General features: G+C 44.3%; 1 protein-coding gene across 2 annotated transcripts in view; it reads right to left on the bottom strand.

The window, feature by feature from the left end:
- The window catches only part of PARP4 (poly(ADP-ribose) polymerase family member 4), a 108,649-nt gene that overhangs the window by 69,467 nt on the left and 21,019 nt on the right, over window positions 1-18,163 (bottom strand). For both annotated transcript variants that reach the window (XM_042987727.1, XM_042988232.1), the window contains 6 exons: window positions 16,307-16,467; window positions 12,590-12,727; window positions 10,236-10,331; window positions 6,387-6,570; window positions 6,039-6,195; window positions 4,471-4,595 (listed from right to left, as the gene is read on the bottom strand). In XM_042987727.1, the coding sequence (XP_042843661.1) occupies window positions 4,471-4,595; window positions 6,039-6,195; window positions 6,387-6,570; window positions 10,236-10,331; window positions 12,590-12,727; window positions 16,307-16,467 (861 nt within the window). The remainder of the gene's footprint in view (window positions 1-4,470; window positions 4,596-6,038; window positions 6,196-6,386; window positions 6,571-10,235; window positions 10,332-12,589; window positions 12,728-16,306; window positions 16,468-18,163) is intronic.

The raw sequence follows: 18,163 nt of genomic DNA, 5'->3' as shown, positions 1-18,163 counted from the left end.
TCAGCAGCCTTTGACAGAATTATCTTTCTTTCCGGAGACCCAGGCCCCCCCGGGTGTCTCACTGGCCATTCCCTCTCTGTCTCCTTTGCTGACCAGCCTCCTCTCCCAACCCACGGCATGTTGGTCTTCCCTCCCTACCTATTCTCTCGGTGATCTAAAGGGGTCACAGGACTTTAAACAGAACCTAAGTGCTGGCAACTTCCCCCAGTTATGACTCCGCTGGGAATTAACTTTTCCCTGCACTCTAGACTCAAATGCCTAACTTCCTGCTCAGCTTTTCCATCTGGACATCAGCGTCTCGTGTGATACGGCCGAGGATGGCTTCCTGATAGTCCTCCCAAGTTGCCCTCCTACCACCTTCCCCATTTCAGTACGTGCAAACGTGATCAGTCCTTCTAGTTGCTCAGGACAAGAACCTTGGCTTCATTCTTGACACTCGACTTTCTCTAGTGTTCACGTCCATCAGCAAATCTTACTGGTTCTACCTTCAATCCTTTGCCAGACCAAATCATTTCTTACCCACCGCCATTGTTAACCGTCATCCTTGAACGAACTGCTTGAATGGTCACCTACGTTTGGTGCCATGACATGCTCCCAGATGTTCTTTTCAGGACCAAGGCTGCTGGGAGTGTCCTCTGCTGAGTCCTTCCCCAGACGGTACTCAGCAAAAGGTGGACCGCCTCACCCAAGATTACGACCCCTCTCCACAGGCAGCCACATCCAGTGACTGATGCCTCTGTGAGCACAAAGCTTGGCACCCGGCCTCAATTCAGAATATCTCTGAGGGGCTATCCCAGCTTCGGAGCTCCCTCTGAGATCATCTGAGGACTCATATGCATCATATGCTAGAGGTGTCACGGCTCAATGTCTCCTTTTGCCACGTCCTGATTCCCTCACTCTCTTACAGGAGCACTTCCCAACAAGCTTCCTGAGAACAAATTTTTACCTGGAGTCTGTTTTCCAGACCACGTGACCTAAGATGTCTCCTAACTGACCTTCTTCGTACTGTTCTCAATATGGCAGCTAGTATGATCCTAATAAAACAGGTCAGATCATATCACTCCTCTGCCAAACATCTTCTAGTGGCTTCCATTTTACTCAGAATTAAGGACAATAACTTGTCCTGTATCCTGACGTGAACTGACCCCACACCACCTTTCTGACCCAATCTGCTGCCATGCTTTCCCCTTCCACTCTGCTCTAGCCACAGTGGCCTCCTTGATGTCCCTGACCATATCAGGCTTGCTCCCACCACAGGGCCCTTGCACGTACTGTTGCCTCTACCTGGAATGAGCAACCCCCAGATGTTCACATGGTTTAGCTCCCTATTTCTTTTTTTCTTTCTGATGGATACGCTTCCTTTATCAAGGATGACAACCTAAAAAAACCCCAAACCCCAAACATGTAAAAACCTGGGTGCTAGAAATACAAACTCAATTCATTCAAATTCAAACTCATCCAGACTCTGGTCACAAACCCTAGTGAGGTGCACTAGAGCACCAAGTCAGGGAGAGGGGGACATAAGTGAAGCCAAGAGAAACAGTAAGAATGGGGGGGGGGGGGTTCCACGCTCCCCTAGGGATCACCCTCACAAGTGGTACCTCTACCAGTGACAGTGAATACCCACCAGGCCCTAACCTTTTGACCCCCACCCCATCCCGGCCCAGGGCTTTAAACACCAGTCCCAAGTGGCTGCCACTTGCTCAGGCTTCCAACCTCACTCTTCTCCTCTTCCGCACCCTTCTCTGCAATTAGTAGGGGGTCAGGGTGCTGTGCGAGCTGCACTGAGGCTGGGGGCCAGGGGAGGCACAGGGCAGAAGGGCTGTCCAAGAACCCTCTCTTCACAGGATCCCAAACTGCACACCTGCTTCCTCTTCTGTGTCCACTCAGGTCTGAGAAAGTATCCTGTACTCATAAGCAGCTACCTGGAGAGCTGCAGGTCAGAGAAGGGGAGGGCTTGCTGGCTGGCACTGGTAGGAGGGCTGGGGGGAGGTGGTGGGCTGGCTGGGGGAGGGGGCAGTGGTGGGGAGGGCTTGCTGGCTGGCACTGGTGGGCTGGCTGGGGGGAGGTGGTGGGAGGGCTGAGCTGTGGGGGGAGGTGGTGGGAGAACTGGGGGGAGGTGGTGGGCTGGCTGAGGGGGAGGTGGTGGGAGGGCTGGGGGGGAGGTGGTGGACTGGCTGGGGGGGAGGTCCTGGGCTTGCTGGGGGGAGGTGGTGGGAGGGCTGAGGGGGGAGGTGGTGGGCTGGCTGTGGGGGGAGGTGGTGGGCTGGCTGTGGGGGGAGGTGGTGGGCTGGCTGGGGGGAGGTGGTGGGCGGGCTGGGGGGGAGGTGGTGGGAGGACTGGGGGGGAGGTGGTGGGCTGGCTGGGGGGGAGGTGGTGGGAGAACTGGGGGGAGGTGGTGGGCTGGCTGGGGGGGAGGTGGTGGACTGGCTGGGGGGGAGGTGGTGGACTGGCTGGGGGGGAGGTGGTGGACTGGCTGGGGGGAGGTGGTGGGAGGGCTGAGGGGGGAGGTGGTGGGCTGGCTGTGGGGGGAGGTGGTGGGCTGGCTGTGGGGGGAGGTGGTGGGCTGGCTGGGGGGAGGTGGTGGGCGGGCTGGGGGGGAGGTGGTGGGAGGACTGGGGGGGAGGTGGTGGGAGAACTGGGGGGGAGGTGGTGGGAGAACTGAGGGGAGGTGGTGGGCTGGCTGAGGGGGAGGTGGTGGGAGGGCTGGGGGGGAGGTGGTGGGCTGGCTGGGAGGAGGTGGTGGGAGGGCTGGGAGGAGGTGGTGGGAGGGCTGGGGGAAGGTGGTGGGAGGGCTGGGGGGCAGGTGGTGGGAGGGCTGGGGGGCAGGTGGTGGGAGGGCTGGGGGGAGGTGGTGGGAGGGCTGGGGGGGAGGTGGTGGGAGGACTGAGGGGAGGTGGTGGGCTGGCTGGGGGGAGGTGGTGGGAGGGCTGGGGGGCAGGTGGTGGGAGGGCTGGGGGGAGGTGGTGGGAGAACTGGGGGGAGGTGGTGGGCTGGCTGGGAGGGAGGTGGTGGGAGGGCTGGGAGGAGGTGGTGGGCTGGCTGGGGGGGAGGTGGTGGGAGGCCTGGGGGGAGGTGGTGGGAGGGCTGGGGGGAGGTGGTGGGAGGGCTGGGGGGCAGGTGGTGGGAGGGCTGGGGGGGAGGTGGTGGGAGGGCTGGGGGGGAGGTGGTGGGCTGGCTGGGGGGCAGGTGGTGGGAGGGCTGGGGGAGGTGGTGGGAGGGCTGGGGGAAGGTGGTGGGAGGGCTGGGGGGCAGGTGGTGGGAGGGCTGGGGGAAGGTGGTGGGAGGGCTGGGGGTGGGGGCAGTGGTGGGGACGGCTTGCTGGCTGGCACTGGTGGGCTGGCTGGGGGGAGGTGGTGGGAGGGCTGGGGGGGAGGTGGTGGGAAGGCTGGAGGGGAGGAGGTGGGCTGGCTGGGGGTGGGTAGGCTTGCTCGGGGAGGGGGCAGTGGTGGGGAGGGCTTGCTGGCGGCTGCTGGTGGGAGGGCTGGGGGGAGGTGGTGCGCTGGCTGGGGGTGGGGGCAGTGTGACAGCCTCTTCCTGTGGTCCAGGCTGCTGCCCAGCCCAGGCAGGCAGGCACCATACTGCCTTGGCGGGCTCATGTCCTCCTGCTACTCCCCGCCATGGGAGTCCGCAGCAGACTCAGCGATGATGTTGCTGGCTGTTTTAGCAAGGGTGAGGAGCACAGGGCCCTGCTGCTCTGTGCGAGCGGAAGGCAGGTTGTGTTAGTTGGGCTCAGCTCCACTGGGGGCTTTGGAAGGAGGGCTGCTGGGGTTGGGTCACGTACCTAGTCCCCTACTTCCTACATGGCTGTACTCAGGTGTCACCTCAGTGAGGCTTTCTTTGGCCATCCTACTTACAAGTTCAAACCTCCCATCCTGTGCAGCTCCCACCTTCCCCCCGCCCCAGGCTCCCACCCTCCCTGTGGCTCCCACCCTTCCTGAGGCTCCCATCCCCCCTGCAGCTCCCCCTGCCTAGACTTTCTTCTTTAGCACCTACCACCATCTACATATGATGCACTCTGTTTATTTACATTGTTTACTGCCTATCCCCCAATAAAATGTATGCTCCATCAGGGCAGAGTTTTTCTTTTGTTCCTTGCTGCATGCCTAGAGCCTGGAACAGTCGGTATGTAGTAGGTACTCAATGAATAAACGAATTTTAGAAGTGCACATTTCAGGGTGCCTGGGTGGCTCAGTTCATTGAGCCTCTGGCTTTTGATTTCAGCTCAGGTCATGATCTCACAGTTGTGAGATCGAGCCCTGTGTTGGGGCTCAGCGTGGAGCCTGCTTGGGCATCTCTCCCTCTCTCTCTGCCCCTCCTTCACTTGTACAAGTCTCTCTCTCTCTGTCTCAAAATAAATAAACAAACATGAAAGAAAAAGAAATGCACATTTTAATTCATGCAACTATAATCAAATTGTCATTTATGACTCATATCCATTTAAAGTATCATAAACCCACAAAAACATACCTGGGCTACAAAGTCTATTATTCTTCCTTTGATGTGAACCTCCTCAAGAGGAACTGAATTGCCAGAGAAATCCTGAAGGCCAGACGTGATGTTGCCGAAAGGTTTGGCATCTTGTAACTGATAATCTACATATTAAAAATTATAATGTTAGCTTTTAAGACCATCCCTGCACTATCTTTGTTATCTTAATCTTTATTTCTTTCCCTTCCCCCTTCATACAGTATATTTTAGGAAAAATGGACAAGTAGCATTTTATGATTTTCAGTAGTCAATTCTGTAAAGTAAGTGAACCCATATGAGAAAAATGGGGGCAGCATTTATAATAGACACATTAACTTTTTAATCTACAGATTCTGAGGAGTCATCTTGAAAATTTAGAATCATGCAATTACTTGAAAGACATACATTTAAACATATACACAAGCACACAAAAGTCTTAAGACTATTTAAATGAGTGTAGTTTATGCATGAATCTAGATAATGCATTCCTTGGCCTGCAATTTTGATTGGTCACTACCATTTATTGTGCCACAGAAGCATGTAAGACCAATATGAGACTGCTTAGACATTCAACCCAAGGAACACTGAATCAAACTTAAAAAAAAATATTTTTAATAAAATAAAAGCAGGGGAGGGGCAGAGGGAGAGGGAGACACAGAATCTGAAGCAGGCTCCAGGCTCTGAGCTGTCAGCACAGAGCCTGACGTGGGGCTTGAGCTCACAGACTAGGAGATCACGACCTGAGCCGAAGTCAGACGCTTAACCGACTGAGCCACCCAGACGCCCCGCTAAATCAAAGTTCTAATATAGCATATGAAAAAAAAAAGTTCCCCTTCTATACCAGGTGGTACAAGAATACACATATAGTTAGATATGTAAATATGTACTCTCTTGCCAGATATTTAATTTAACGGCTCTAGGACAGAAAACAGGAGTCATTTGCTTATATGTGAAGTCATACATTTCTGATAAAAAATAATTGGATCACAGTTGAAAATGTTAATGTGTTTTGACAACGCTATAATAAATGTTATAAATAGTGTGGGCTTCTGATTTTCTGAGAAGCTCCCATCCTCTCATGTATTTCTACTAAGCTGCACATTACAGCTTTCACCTGAGGCAGATACTGATCTCATACTCAACACGGAAAAGCTGAGGCTGCAGAAGCTTATGCAGCTTGTCCCATATTGCACAGCCTAGTAATCAGCAAGTCGACACTAGAACCTGGGCTTCCTGGTTCTAAAGCTGTGTCTCTTGTCTACTCCACCAACCCCCCTGACACTTCTTGCACTTGGCATCTTAAATTGCTTCCGTGGGTTTGTGGCCCTGGCCGTCTGCAGGTGTGAGAGTTCAACGCGGTATGTTAACAAAGTAAGATGTAATTTTGAGAACACCTAACCTCTCTCAAGTATCCTGGTTTTTACTTCTACAAAGTAAAAAAGGAAATAGAATATTTATGTATGAGTTCCCAGATATAGTTACTGAACATGAACATAAATTCCTCTAAGAATAAAATGTTTGAGTTCTATAAATATCACATAAAACAGCATTCAAGAAAATTGTCTTACCTTCAACCTTTGAAAAATTTGAAAACTCAGGTCTGGATTCTTCTAATTCAGTAGTATTACAAGGATGAAAGTCCTTTATTTCATCTCCGGGTAGGCAAAATTTAATGATATATTTCAATTTAATCTGATTGGTTTTATACACAACAAATTCATCATCCTAGAGCCAACAGAAATTAATAGGTATGGGGACAAATCCTTTATTGGCAAATGTTTTCAGAAAAGCAGATTTTCAGGTTTGCTAATTTAGAAAATATTGAATTCAGGCAGCCATAAATATGCAATAATTATTTAAACTTAAGCATATTCAATAAAAACAGGAGCTCTCTGCTTGTTTCTTGAAATAAATACCTCGAAGTCCGTGGTGACAGTGGCTGTTGCTCGAACCCCATGGACACTGTCATAACCTGGTGGTGCTTCCGACAAGGAGAAGTCTTTTCTGTGTAAGTCCGCACACTTTCCAAGGGCTACGTCACAGACAGCCAGGAGCCTGGTGCCATCGGTCTCTCCCGGGTGGGAGTACTTAATACCCGTACTGCGAGGGAAAGGAAGTACGTGTTTGTGACTTATGGTTACATGGCAATAATATTTTAGTATCCATTATCCATCTCTATATGTGAAATATTGTCTCAACGACTTTGCTGGCAGGATGTTCCAGATTTTACTGCTATTAAAATATCTCTGAAGGGTCAGTTTAGAACTTTATTATTCACTTACTTGTTTCAGATGTTGCCTTTCTGTTGTGCAGGTAGTGTTCAAAGTACTTTCTTTCAGGGATGGATGCATTCCCCTGTTGCCTCAAATCTTTATTAACTACTAAAACATACACATTTTGGTACAGCAAACACCAAAGTGACGAAAGATAAGGAAAACCCCCCACCTTATTAGTTAAGAAAGAGCAGATTACTTCTGTGCGCTGAAGCTCAGAGAGAACATGAAATACCAGGTAAGTAAGAACTGGTCAAAGGGAAAGACAGCACTGGTATTCTCACAAAGCCTTCTGAATCCAGATAGAGAAACAAAACTTCAAACGACATCTAAATGAGAGATTTTGTTTTGACTTTCTTCAGGACTCAGCAGCTTTAAAAAAAGCAACTTTTCTCTCTGCCCCTCCCATGCTCACTCTCTCTCTTAAATAAATAAACTTAAAAAAAAAAAAAAAAAGCAACTCTTGTTATTAAGGAGCATAGGCTAGGACACCTTTGGAAGCAACATTTTTGGGACATATCTTTATTTTTCCAAGTATCAAGACCCAAATATAAAAGTGTTGCCTGATGACCCTTTGTTCTATCCCCTCTAAGACTTGACTCCCCCCTCTTTTTTTGAGAGAGAGTGAGAGATCGAGAGCACACATGTGCACAAGTGGGGAGGGGCAGAGGGTGAGGGAGAGAGAGTCTCAAGCAAGCTCCACGCTCAGTGGGGAGCCTGACATGGGGCTCAATCCCACGACTGCAAGATCATGACCCAAGCAGAAATCAGAGTCAGACACCCAGCTGACTGAGCCACCCAAGCTCCCTAAGACTTACTCCCTTTTATTTAAAAAAATTTTTTATATATTAACAATACTTTATTTTTAAGTAACCTCTACACCCAATGCGGGGCTCGAACTTTCAACCCAGAGATCAAGAGCCGCGTGCTCTACCGACTGTGCCTTCCAGGTGCCCCAAGACCTGTCCCCTTAAAAAAAAAATAATCAATTTCCCCCATTTCTCCTAAAACTTGTTTCCCTGTGACTGCTGAGCCTGTGACCCTTGACTTTACCTCCGCTTCCTCCCTCTCCATCCCCCACCTTTCTCAATGGCTGCCTCTATCTGCTTGCTTGTCCATCACCCTTCAGCCTGTTGCAGTTTGGCTCAACTGAAACCACTCTGTCCAAAGTCACCAAAGGAATCCCAATTTGTTAAAAAAAAAATCTTAACATTTAAAAAATTTTACTTTGAAAGATTTGTACAGAGGAAAGAGCATTTATACTATAAGTGTTAAGTTTCAAGAACAATGATAAGACAGACAACCACATAGCTCCTGCCAAGTTTAAGAAACAGAAAAGAACAGGAGCGCCTGGGTGCCTCAGTCGGTTAAGCACCTGACCTTGGCTCAGGTCATGATCTCACGGTTAGTGAGTTCAAGCCCTGCATCGGTCTCTCTGCTGTCAGCATGAGCCAGCTTTGGACCCACTGTCTCTCTCTCTCTCTCTACCCCTGTTCTGCAAATGTATGCATGTGTGCCCACTGTCTCTCAACAATAAATAAACACTAAAAAAAAAAAAAGAAAAGAAACAGAAAAGAACATCATCAATATTTCTACGTTGCCTGTGGCATTCCCTTCCCTGCCACCCAGAGGGTAATCTAATCGCTATCTTGTGTTTATGTGTATATTATTTTTTCCTTCTTTTACAGTATTGATGCATAGATATGTGTCCCTCAACAGTATGCTTAGTTTTGCTTGTTTTCAAACTCTGCGTACATATAGAATCATAGAGCAATTATGTGCTCCACGTTACCTTCCTAAGACGCCTCCATCTGGCACGTGCGCTGTAGTACACGTGTCTCAACTGCCATATAGGACTCCATGTAGGCCGACACCAAAATTTTTGGATCCATTCCACTCTTACTGGACATCTGCATCATTTCCAGTGATCTTACAGTTTTCTTGGCCATTTGTGTACATGTCTCCTGGTCTATGTAGACTCACTAGGGAAGTGATTCTCAACTCAGGCTGAATCATCCAAGGAGCTTAAAAACCTCACCCCTACACATCCTGATTTAACTGATCTGGGGTGAAATCAGCACCAGTGGTGTTTAAAAGCTCCTCCAGGTGGGGAGGTGGGTGGGGCGATGGGTGAAATAGGTGATGGGGATTAAGGAGGGCACTTGTGATGAGTACTGGGTGTTGCACAGACGTGTTGGATCACTAACCTGTACACCTGAAACAAACATTACACTGTGTTAACTGGCTGGAATTTGAATGAAAACTTTAAAAGAAAGTCCTTCAAGTAAAAAACATAAAAAGATAAAAATAAAAGCTCCAGGTGATTTGAATGTGTAGCCAGGATTGAGAACCGCTGCTTCCTGGTTCCTAGTCCCATCTATAGGATTCCTAAGTCACACCATTAACTATGCTCTTCAACTACAGCAGATGATGCCAACATTTTCTCAAGAGGGCTTATCAGTTTATTGACAGTGTCTGAGAGTTCAGACTGTTCTAGAGACTTACCAACACCTAGAGCTGTTGCTTTTTTTTTTTTTTTTTTTTTGCTGATAGGTATTAAATGGTATATGATAGATGAATGCACATTCTTGATTAGTAACCTTTTCAAATGACATTGTCCATGTGTTTCCTCTTCTATTGGGTTCCTACTCATGTCTTTTGTCCATTTGCTTTTTGGGTTATTTTTTTCTTATGGATTTCCATAGGAATTCCTGAAATATCCTGGATAATTAATTATCCTGGCCTGGCCTGAACCCAGGGTCCATCATTTAAATAGGTCTGTGACTTTATGCAAGTTACTTAACCTCCATCAATCTGTTTCCTTGTCACGAAATGATGTCACAATACCACCTGTGAGGTTTATAGACAATGTACGTGAAGCACTTAGTCCGGTGCCTTGCACAGGGCAGATGTTTAATACCCTGTGGCTATTGTGGGGATAGATTTAAATATTAACAAGGATATTGAAGATGAAATATTATTCTATACACATAGAGTTCATTTACAATAGATAAGACACAACTTAAGTTGTGTAAATGGTAAGTTGTGTATATAATGTGTATAAGCACATGAGAGGTCATGTGCTATAGAAGTTAAGATCACTGGTCCTGGAGAAAGACAAAATGCTATGTGATCTTGGGCAAGATACCCTCACTGTCCCTCAGTGTTCTCATCTGTGATATGGGATAATAATAGAACTGACCTAAGAGGGTTGTTGTAAGGATTAAGCAGGTAAATATATGTAAAGACTCTCAGGATAGTAAAATCAAGGTGATTTAAAATAAAATTTTCCCAAATATCCACCACAAAAGACATATTTCTATGGTATACTGAGAAAACTGGTTGCTTTCACCGATATGTTTCTTGGATGAGAAATCCCTTACAAAGGAAAGATGGAGGAAACCACATAGCAACTACTTGGGTATAAATCCTTGGTGATGGGTGTGAGTAACATGGTTAAGACATCATGTATAGTATATGTAATATACTAACCTGAGTGAATCGCTGAAATATATCCCACTCCCAAGATTTCCAGTGTCTGTTCTCTTTGTGCCACGATCTTCAACTACTTTGGGTAAAAGCAACCCACTAAAAAGAAAAGGACATTAAAATGATTTACTAAAAGAAAGGGTATTTTTAATTATAGGGTCATAATTCTAGCAAAGACAGGTGCTATTCAAGGAGGACATTATGCTAAGTGAAATAAGCCAGACACAGAAAGATAAATACTGCATAACCTCACGTATATGTGGAATCTAGAAAAGTCGAACTCAGAACCAGAGTGCAGAATGGTGGTTTCTAGGAGGTGGGGGTTGGGGAAAATGGGGAGTTGTTGGCTTAAGAGTATAAACTTTCAGTTCTAAGATAAAGAATAAAAATAAATTATCTTTGCTAAGAGTAGACCTTATGTTCTCACCACAAGAAAAAAAGATAACTATATGAAGTGATGGATGTGTTAACTTGATTGTGATAATCATTTCACAATGTACATGTACATGAAATCATCATGTTATGCATTTAAAAAAATCCCCTTGTACAACCTAAATATATACAATTATCATTTGTCAATCACACCTTAATAAAGCTGGAAAAAAGACACCAATTAAAAAGACAATAAATAAATAAAGAGCATGAAATGAAAAGAAAAATGTATTTCAAAGTAATCTCACAGAAGGATTTCTAGGTGCTATTCACATGACCCAATCTATGGTCAGTTTCTCATCCCTGTCTTGACCAGCCTGGAGATGCTGTCCATTCTTCCTGCCTTGGGTCAGGGCTCTGACTCCAACCTGCCAAGGTCGAGCACTCAGCAGAACCATGTTTAGGCCCAATGCTGACTGTGTTTCTCCCTGGCTCAAGAACTTACACATATCCTACAGGCCTTCCAGCATTGCTAAGAACTCTCTGCAATCAAAGTTAAACCCTGTTGTCTCTGAGAAGGTGGGTAAAGGGAGACTTCTGCGTTTATTACATGAACATCTCCAGTTTGAATTTTGTGTTATGAAATGTAACTACCTTTGTAAAGTGGTTTTTGGGTTTTAGTCCTACTTAAAGGTTATTAAAAAAACTGTCCTATTTTTCAACTAGTACCTTTATATTTTCATTTTTCATTTTTCAATCTTTGTTCCATGTGGGGTTTACCTACGTGTGAGGAATGAGGTAAGGATCCAACTTTGTATTTTTCCAGGTACTAATCTGTCCCAATACATAGTATTGAAGAAATTATCTTTCTTCCACAGAAATAAAAGCTACTTTTATCATGTACTAAACCCTCTATGTTTTTGCATTTACTTTTGGATTCTTTATTCTGTAGAATCATCTTTTTGGGCACACCTCACTGTTTTAATTAACACAGTTTTATAACATGTTTTTAGTGTCTGGTTAATTCTTCCTCATTAATCTTCTTTTTCAAAATTACTCTGGCAAAGTCAAATTTAAAAAAAAATATGTGTTGGGGTGCCTGGGTGGCTCAGTCGGTTAAGCGTCCGACTTCGGCTCAGGTCATGATCTCACGGTCCGTGGGTTCGAGCCCCGCGTCGGGCTCTGTGCTGACCGCTCAGAGCCTGGAGCCTGTTTCAGATTCTGTGTCTCCCTCTCTCTGTGACCCTCCCCCATTCATGCTCTGTCTCTCTCTGTCTCAAAAATAAATAAACGTTAAAAAAAAAATTAAAAGAAAAATATGTGCAGTATAATCAGCTTTTTATTTCTTAAAAAAACATCTTGTTAGCACTTTTATTGTGATAGCTCTAAATTTATAGGTTAATTTAAGGAAACTTGGCATCCTTCCGATTAATGTAAGTGTCTTTTGGGTCCTTCAACAGCAGTTGAACGTTTTTTCTAGATGTATCCTGTATATTTCCTTTTATATTTCCTCTTAGGTATTTAGTTAAGGACCCAGACGTAATCATATTCTCCCCTGCTCTCTGTGACTGCAGTTTGGCTTTAATATTAAGTGATTATTCAAAGCAAACAGAAATTAGAGTTACGTTTTGAATAGATAACTCATAGCATCTAGGTACTCTAATTTGTAGACCCTTCTCTTTAAGTATTGGACATTCCCAAATTAGACACACAGAAGAGCCATGAAATAGAGAATCTCCTTTCTTCATATGATACTGTCTTCAAGAAGCAATTCATACCCATGTACTACACTTTAAAATACATATAATAATAAATAATTTAAATTATATTTAATTATAATTTAAAGGGCTCAGTTTTCTCTGGAATGCAATAAGCTGGTTTTAACTGAAGAGACCCAGGTAGGGTATAAAAAAAGTAGGAAAAAGGGTAAAACACTTCGTTCGTGAGGCTGAAACATTTGGAAAATAAGGATGGTGTCCTCTTACCGGGATAGGATCCCTACAAAGCTTTGTACGGGAGATCCATGCAGTAAGGGCTTCACATTGCCAAGCTGGCTCAAAAACTCTGTGGCTTCATTCACTCTGCCAACTCTAAATATCTGCAAGATGTCTACTGGACCTGTACTGTAAAAAGCAGAAGAAAAATCTTGAGACTGTACAATCGAAAGTAAAATAAAAAAATCATTATTAGCAGGAGAAAACCCAAAACAGCCCAAACGTCCATTATTATGGAATGGATTCTGCGAGTCACAACATAACATTTCTTGCAAATACTATGTAGCCATTAAAAAAAAATCACACTCTTAAAAAATAAATAAGTATATGAAGTAAGACTTGTTGTAAAATGAATTTTAAAAATAGGTTACAAAACTTTATGGATGGTATGATCCCAAAGTTTTTCAAATATGTAACATATAGAATAAATAGCTTGAATTCATTGCACTCAATCATTCACAAATACACTCTGTGCTGAGTGTTCTGCCAGGCACTAGAAGTGAGATAGCATGGTCTCTGGCTAGGATGGGGCTTACATCCTAATGGCAAGACAAAAATGAAAAGTTAACAAACTGATTTTAAGTTCTACTCTACCAGGTTCAGAGACGGGATAGTCAAGAAAGGCCTATCCTTGAAGGTGACATTTACCGCAACATGGCATAATACAGTGTGTATTCTAAGACTTAACTGGTTGTTATGGGAAACTTAATTGGATGTGGCAGGAGCGGGAAGAACGTCAGGAAGGAGATGAGACAACGGTGTCTGGACTGAAGGTGGCAGCAGTGTGAACGAAAGAAGCCAATGCATTACAGACATTTTGGAGGCAGAAGTGACAGGAATGGAGATGTGGGGATGAGGGACAGTGGACAATGGCTCTGGGTGGGTGACTAGATGGGGAGGCATGGGGAAAGACTGGGGCACTACGGAGAGATGGAGTTGTGGGGTGGAGGGGGTAGGAGAGTCTATCCAGTATGTCTTCCCAACTCCATGTTTCTTGGTGTCACATTGGTAGCCTGAGATTAGCTATGGTGGGAGCATTTTTATACCACAGAAATCAGCAGTTGTTACAAGTCAGGACTTTTATTTCAGAGAGCTGGCTTACCAACACACCACTAGGTGAGGAGAAGAATCAATAATTCAATTTGGGATATATTTATTCTACACCAAAATGTTAACAGTGGTCATGTTATCTCTGGGTTATCTCTGGGTGGTGAGATTTTGGGTGATCTTTAATTTTCTTCATGTTTTCACACATTGTCTAAACTTTCAGCAAAGAACATGAATTTTATAACTAGAAAAAATGAACATGAAAAAATCATCATTAGTGAAATGAAATGGAGAAAATCTTCTTCTCCTTCTCCTGCTTCTGCTTCTTCTTTTCCTTCTTCTTCTGCTTCTTCTGCTTGTGGTTCTTAACAGCAGCAGAATCTCTCCACACAGAGAGGTCCACTTTTGTTGTATGACATTACTAGGGTGCGAGGTGAGATCTCTAAGGGCTTGAGTTACATTAGATGACTGAACTGCACCCCCCTCCCCAGGGCTTGAAGACATGGCTCTTCCTTCTCTTTGACTCCCTGGAGAAAGTCAGTTACTCCCCTCCTGATTCTGCTTTCATTGTTAGTAGTTTCTAATTTAGTATTAGATCCTAGCAGATATCTAGGGGTGGGTCAAAAGTCAAATCAAAAGAAGGAAAAGTAATTTGACTATATATAAAAGCAAAATCTGGAAAAGATCTAAAGGAAAGGATTTTTTTAACTGATGTAAAAGTCACATAACACAAAACTAACCCTTTTGAAGTATACCGTTCCGTAATAATTAGCATATTAAAATGTGCAGCCACCGCTTCTACTTAAACATTTCAGCACTCCAGAAGAACAGCCCATATCCATTTAGCAGTCGGTCCCCGTTCTTCCCTCTCCTGGAGCCTGGCAATCTGCTTTCTGTCTCCATGGATTCGATTTGTCTCTTCCAGATATTGCATATACATGAAATCATACAATATGTGGTCTTCCATGTCTGGCTTCTTTCACTTAGCATAATGCTTTTGAGACTCACCCATCTTGTAACATGTATTAGTACCTCACTCATTTTTGGTGATTAACATTCCATTATGTGTACATACCACGTTTTGCTAATCCATTCAACCACTGATGGACATTTGGGTTGTTTCCACCGTTGGGCTATCGTGAATAGCACTGCTATGAACATTCATGTATCCGTATCTGCTTGAGTAGTTGTTTCCACTTCTTTGGGGTATCTAACGAGGACTGGAATCGCTGGGGCAGACAGTAATTCTGTGCTGAATTTGTTGAGGAACCGCCAAACAGCGGCTGCACCATTTTATGGGAGTTCCAATTTCCCGGCATCCTCACTAACACTATGATTACCCATATTTTCATTTTCTCAAAAAAAAAAAAAAAAATACAGCCATCTTGGTGGGTGTGAAGTAACGCTAGTAATGGCATTTGAGGGCAACTGGTCAAGGAAGGCAGAACACCGTTTTAGACAGGTCTGAATTAGTCCATAAGGGGGGTGCTTCTAGCTAGCTGCCGGAAAACCAGTTCTCAAAGCAATAGCAAAACCCACACAGGACCCCGATTTGTGGCATTTGCTGGTTTCTATGGTATAAATCCTCCCACCACAGCCGATGTCAAGTTACTAATGGTATTCAGCTCACAAAATTCCTAAAAATGTAACAAATGGCCCCCGTGGTTTGGCTCCAAGCAGTGTGTGAGGCTGATTAAGGCTAACCTGGCCCATTGTACCTAATGAGAGCTGAGATGCCAGAAACACCCAGAAGAAAGACTTCAGGCAGAGGAGTGCTGGGAAGTTACATTAGTGGGCTGAGTGACCAATCCAATGGAAGTCAGTCCCACCCTTAAGAATAATCCATCAAATTAGTTTCTGAACCTTGAAACTGGGTCCAGGATCTCAGAGGAAACTAACACCCAGTGAAGGCTGGTCTGAGAGGCTGATCCAGCCTCCTGTTGCTCCTGCTGCTGTCCTGGCTTGTAGAACACACGTGAGCACAAGAAACAGGGAGTCTCACCATCAGTGAGGAAACAGATAACAGATGTGACTGACGGTTAGGGGTGCCATATCTCTGGCCATGTTTTCCAGATTTTCAACTGAGTGTTTTCATGCCATTGAGTGGGCGTCTTAGAAGCTACCATGCACACAGCTGCATTTTAAAATCTTAATTTAAATGGGTTTTCCTATATAACACCCTTCAAAACACAAAAAAGCCTTGTGATTTAAAATTTTTAAATTTAATTCTCAGCAAGATTAGGTAAGCTTGAACTCAGAGTGAATGGGGAGAGTTTTCAAGCATAGAATACTGTCCAAAGTTATATTATAAACACTGAAGAAAGAAATTTGTCATCACAATATAGCTACCTTGTTATAGAGGATTAAATCATACCGGTAATTGTGGAGAGTAGCTTTTTTTTTTTTGGGGGGGGGGGGAGGGAGCATGCCCGCATGCATGTGGGGGGTGGGGAGAGGGAGAAAGAGAGAATCTTAAGCAGACTCCGCCCTCTCAGTGTGGAGCCCAACTGCAGGGGGCTTGAACTCAGGAGCCATGAGATCATGACCTAAGCAAAAATCAAGCGTCTGAGCCACCTAGGCACCCCTGGACAGTAGCTTTTTAACAGAATCTGAAATAGTATTACATAATAACAGATCCTAAGACATTTCCTTTATGCATACCTGTGATTATTCTGTAAAACCTCTTTTCTAACTCTAAAAAATTCTTCAGTGTTCTGTTCAACATGCTCAATCTTGCATCTCAAAGCTCGGTATTTGGCAAGAGAAGGCGGGTTGGGTCTGGACAGATTAGTTTCACAGACATTAACCATGTCTCTTATTAGCTGTAGATGGAAATGATGTAAGACGTTAGAATCACTACATATCAAAATATTTATAGCACATTACACTTTCTCAAAAAGACTGGAAAAATAAGGTTTTATTTCCCCAAAGCTTTTTTTCTTCCAAAGGTTTTACTTTTAAGTAATGTCTGCACCCAATGTGGGGCTTGAACTCAAAACCCAGAGAGATCAAGAGTCACATGTTCCACCAACTGAGCCAGCCAGGTGCCCCTCCCCAAAGCTTTTGATCAATATTTTGATCAATATGTAAGTGGAACATTAAAGGTAATACCTTTAGTATGTATTGTGCCCTCAGTGATAGCATAATATACAATAATAATAATAGTGTACTTTAGGACAGCACATCATTGTTGATAAAGTGTTTTCAGGTACACTGTTCCTTTAATCCACACTGTTACACTGGTCTTATTAGATCTTATTATCCTCACTGGATAGATGGGGACAATGAGGCTCTGAGAAGCTGAATTAATTGCTCATGACTCCACAGCAGAGAGGGGATAGTGACTAAATAGGAACTCAGCTCATCAGGACTCAAGTCCAATTCTGTTACCAAAAAATTCATTAAACATGTTCTCTATGCCAGGCTGGTATTAGGTTTGAAAGACACAAAAATGATGAAGAAACAGGTGTCTTCCCTGAAAGGGAACCCTGGTATACTTAGTACACTCATAGGTCATGGAGCTTGGAGGAGGGAACACAGCTCCTGGATAATCTGAATTACGTTTATACAGGAATGTATTGCTTTCACCATCTTTGAGGCTAAGGAGACATTGACAGGGGAGCCCTATTCACTCTACTTGCCATGCATCCTTATGACCTTGGCGTGGCGAGGGGCTAATTTCAATTCAAATACACCAGCCAGAAAAGAAGAGACTGATGAATTTTTCTATATAAAAGTCAAAAATTTCTGTGTGGTGAAATAGAACACGTCAACCATCACCCCAATTCACCATAAGCAAAGTAAAGAACAAAGCAAAACGAAACAAATAAACTGTAGCAAATATTTGTAACTCATCCCAGACTAAGCTCCCTAACTTCTTAAGATGTGCTAAAAATCATGGAAAAATATCAAGATCCAAAAGAAAAAGAGGCAAAGGTCATGAATTGGCAGTTCACAGAAAAAGACACACAAACGTCCCCTAAATACAAATCCTGGAACTGAGAGGTCATTTCTCATCCACAAAATTGGTAAAATCTATAAAAGTTTGACAAATACACTTGTGGTAAAACTACAGGAAATAGAAACTCTCATTCACTGATAATGGGTGGGCAAACAGTAGAACCTTTATGAGGGAATCGGACAAAATCTATCACAATTACAGATGCATTCACCCTGTAAGCTAGCACTTCTATTCCTGGGACATGTCTCAGGGACACTCCTCTGAAGGTATGAGATGACAAATACAAAAGCGTATTCACTGTGGCACTGTTTGTAGTAGCAAAGTCCGGAAACAATCCACAATGTGGTGAGTGAAGATGCTCTCTATGTACAGGATATGTTAAATGGGGAAAGCGGGTGCAGAGCAGCAAAGATGGCATATGACTTCTTATGTAAAAAAAGGAGAAGAGGAATAAGTATACATGTGAATATTTACAGTTTTGTGCATAAAGAAACTGCAAAGACAAACGAATTAGTAAAAATGGTTATCTATCGAGTTGGGGAGTTGCAATGGGTGGA

This window comes from Panthera tigris, chromosome A1 (assembly GCF_018350195.1).
Source record: "Panthera tigris isolate Pti1 chromosome A1, P.tigris_Pti1_mat1.1, whole genome shotgun sequence".
NCBI classification, from domain to species: Eukaryota; Metazoa; Chordata; class Mammalia; order Carnivora; family Felidae; genus Panthera; species Panthera tigris.
This window is presented reverse-complemented; position numbering and strand designations above follow the sequence as displayed.